The 1,666-nt window shown below is 52.6% G+C and overlaps 1 protein-coding gene across 1 annotated transcript; it reads right to left on the reverse strand.

Moving 5' to 3' along the window:
• Positions 1–136: 136 nt before the first annotated feature.
• On the reverse strand, positions 137–1,513 carry DQ04_19371000 (hypothetical protein; the record flags this gene model as incomplete). Its single annotated transcript, XM_009317814.1, has 1 exon — positions 137–1,513. One exon carries the CDS (start codon positions 1,511–1,513, stop codon positions 137–139), a length of 1,377 nt encoding a protein of 458 aa, XP_009316089.1.
• Between the last annotated feature and the right edge of the window lie 153 nt (positions 1,514–1,666).

Consider the following 1,666-nt stretch of genomic DNA (forward strand, 5'->3'; position numbering starts at 1 on the left):
AAAAAAAAAAAAAGAAACTAGATCAGAGTCCCCATTTACTTGTTTTTTTTTCGACAGAATGTACTTCAGTTCCAGTAAGCAGTCATAAACAACGCCGCACCCGTCCATGTGACACGAGCGTCACTAGCCGTGAAACTCACTTGTGGCTCTGCAGACGCAGAACAGCGTAGCGCGAGTCAATAACTTCAGCTTCACCTAACGCAGGGAGATCTGGTGCGTAAATAAAACGAACCGCGTCCGGCTGCAGGCGCAACGAGCGGCCAAGGCCAGAGCGAAGCAAACTCAACTTGATATCCTTAACAGTGACCGCTGCAGTGGGTTTCTCAACTAAGAGCTCCAACGGTCCTCGAGGGGTTAGCACTAGCACGGCGTGGCATGCCACATTAGGCACCAAAGACTGCTGTGTGGCGCCCGATGTGAAGAGCCGTGCGGTGAATATCAGCTGTGTCCCGTCGCTCTCCCATGGAGAGGTGATCTCCTCTTGTCTGTCGTCTGTTTCACATCGTTGCTGCTGCTTCGGCTGCAACGTGACGAGGTCATCACCGCTTGTACAGGCTTTACCTTCCCGGGGTTGGCGTGTCGAAACATATTCCTGAGTTGTCTGTGAATTCTGCTCACCCATAAGGCGGTTTCCATCGCCCGAGAAGGCGACCACGCTCAATGTTCCCACCTCCATGATGCAGGAGAGCATAAACTCCTGCAAACACTTCGTCAGAGGCATGACGTGCGGCTTCTTATATGTTTTCTTCGCTTCTGGCGGTATCCAATGCCCTTCAAGCGGCACGCCCCTCGGGTACGACTCCTGTAGGAATGATGGGAGATACATCTGACAGATGTCAGATACAATAGACGCCCGCGTACGCTCACACAGAAACAAAACTCCGATAGGGAACCCCCAGCGGACGTGACCAGTCACTGTCATCATCATCATCATCATTGCTGCCTCTGATGCACTCTGTGGGAGTCTCACCTCACCGTCGTTGATCATGCCTTGCAATGGGAAGACAATACCGCTCTCAGGAGGAAACTGAGCTGATTGCGAGGCGGAGACATCACTGTAGTTATGGTGTTGTGACGTGCCGTTCATATCAATCGCCAAGACAGCTTCCGGGCTAACAAGGATCCACACAGGCAACAAATCTTCCTTGCTGAGACGCGCCTCAGAATTTCCCTTTAAAAAACGCGTCACCCAGGCTCTTGTGTCGGCATGCCTAGCATCGTCTTTCACCAAACCATTAAGGACCTCGATCGCTCGTTCAAATTTTGCCCGCTGGGTGGAGGTGTCGAACATTGCTGCAGCTGTATCCGAAAGAGTCTCATCGCCACCAAGGGATGCCTGTTTTTTCGGGACGTTAGTTCTTGGAACGGATTGAGCAACTCGAAGCTCCTGCATTGCGCCGTTGTGGAAACGACCGCCACCTCCGCTAGACCTCGCGTTTGCGTTCTCCTTGGCCGCCAAGTTCGTAGCTTCTGGTATGAACTCTACTGGCGCTGTCGTACAAGATGCCGGCATGGAGAAAGAAGAAGACGCATCCTCACCTGTAATCGGTGCACGGTCTGTATCGTTTTCCGTCGATTTATGCTCGCAAGACGGCGCCGGTCGTCGCGTCAGTTTGGCGTCAGGTGTCTTACGTGCGTCTCCTAGAAAAAGGCACCCCAATCGATT

This window comes from Trypanosoma grayi, assembly GCF_000691245.1.
Source record: "Trypanosoma grayi strain ANR4 Tgr_1937_V1, whole genome shotgun sequence".
Taxonomy (NCBI): Eukaryota; Euglenozoa; class Kinetoplastea; order Trypanosomatida; family Trypanosomatidae; genus Trypanosoma; species Trypanosoma grayi.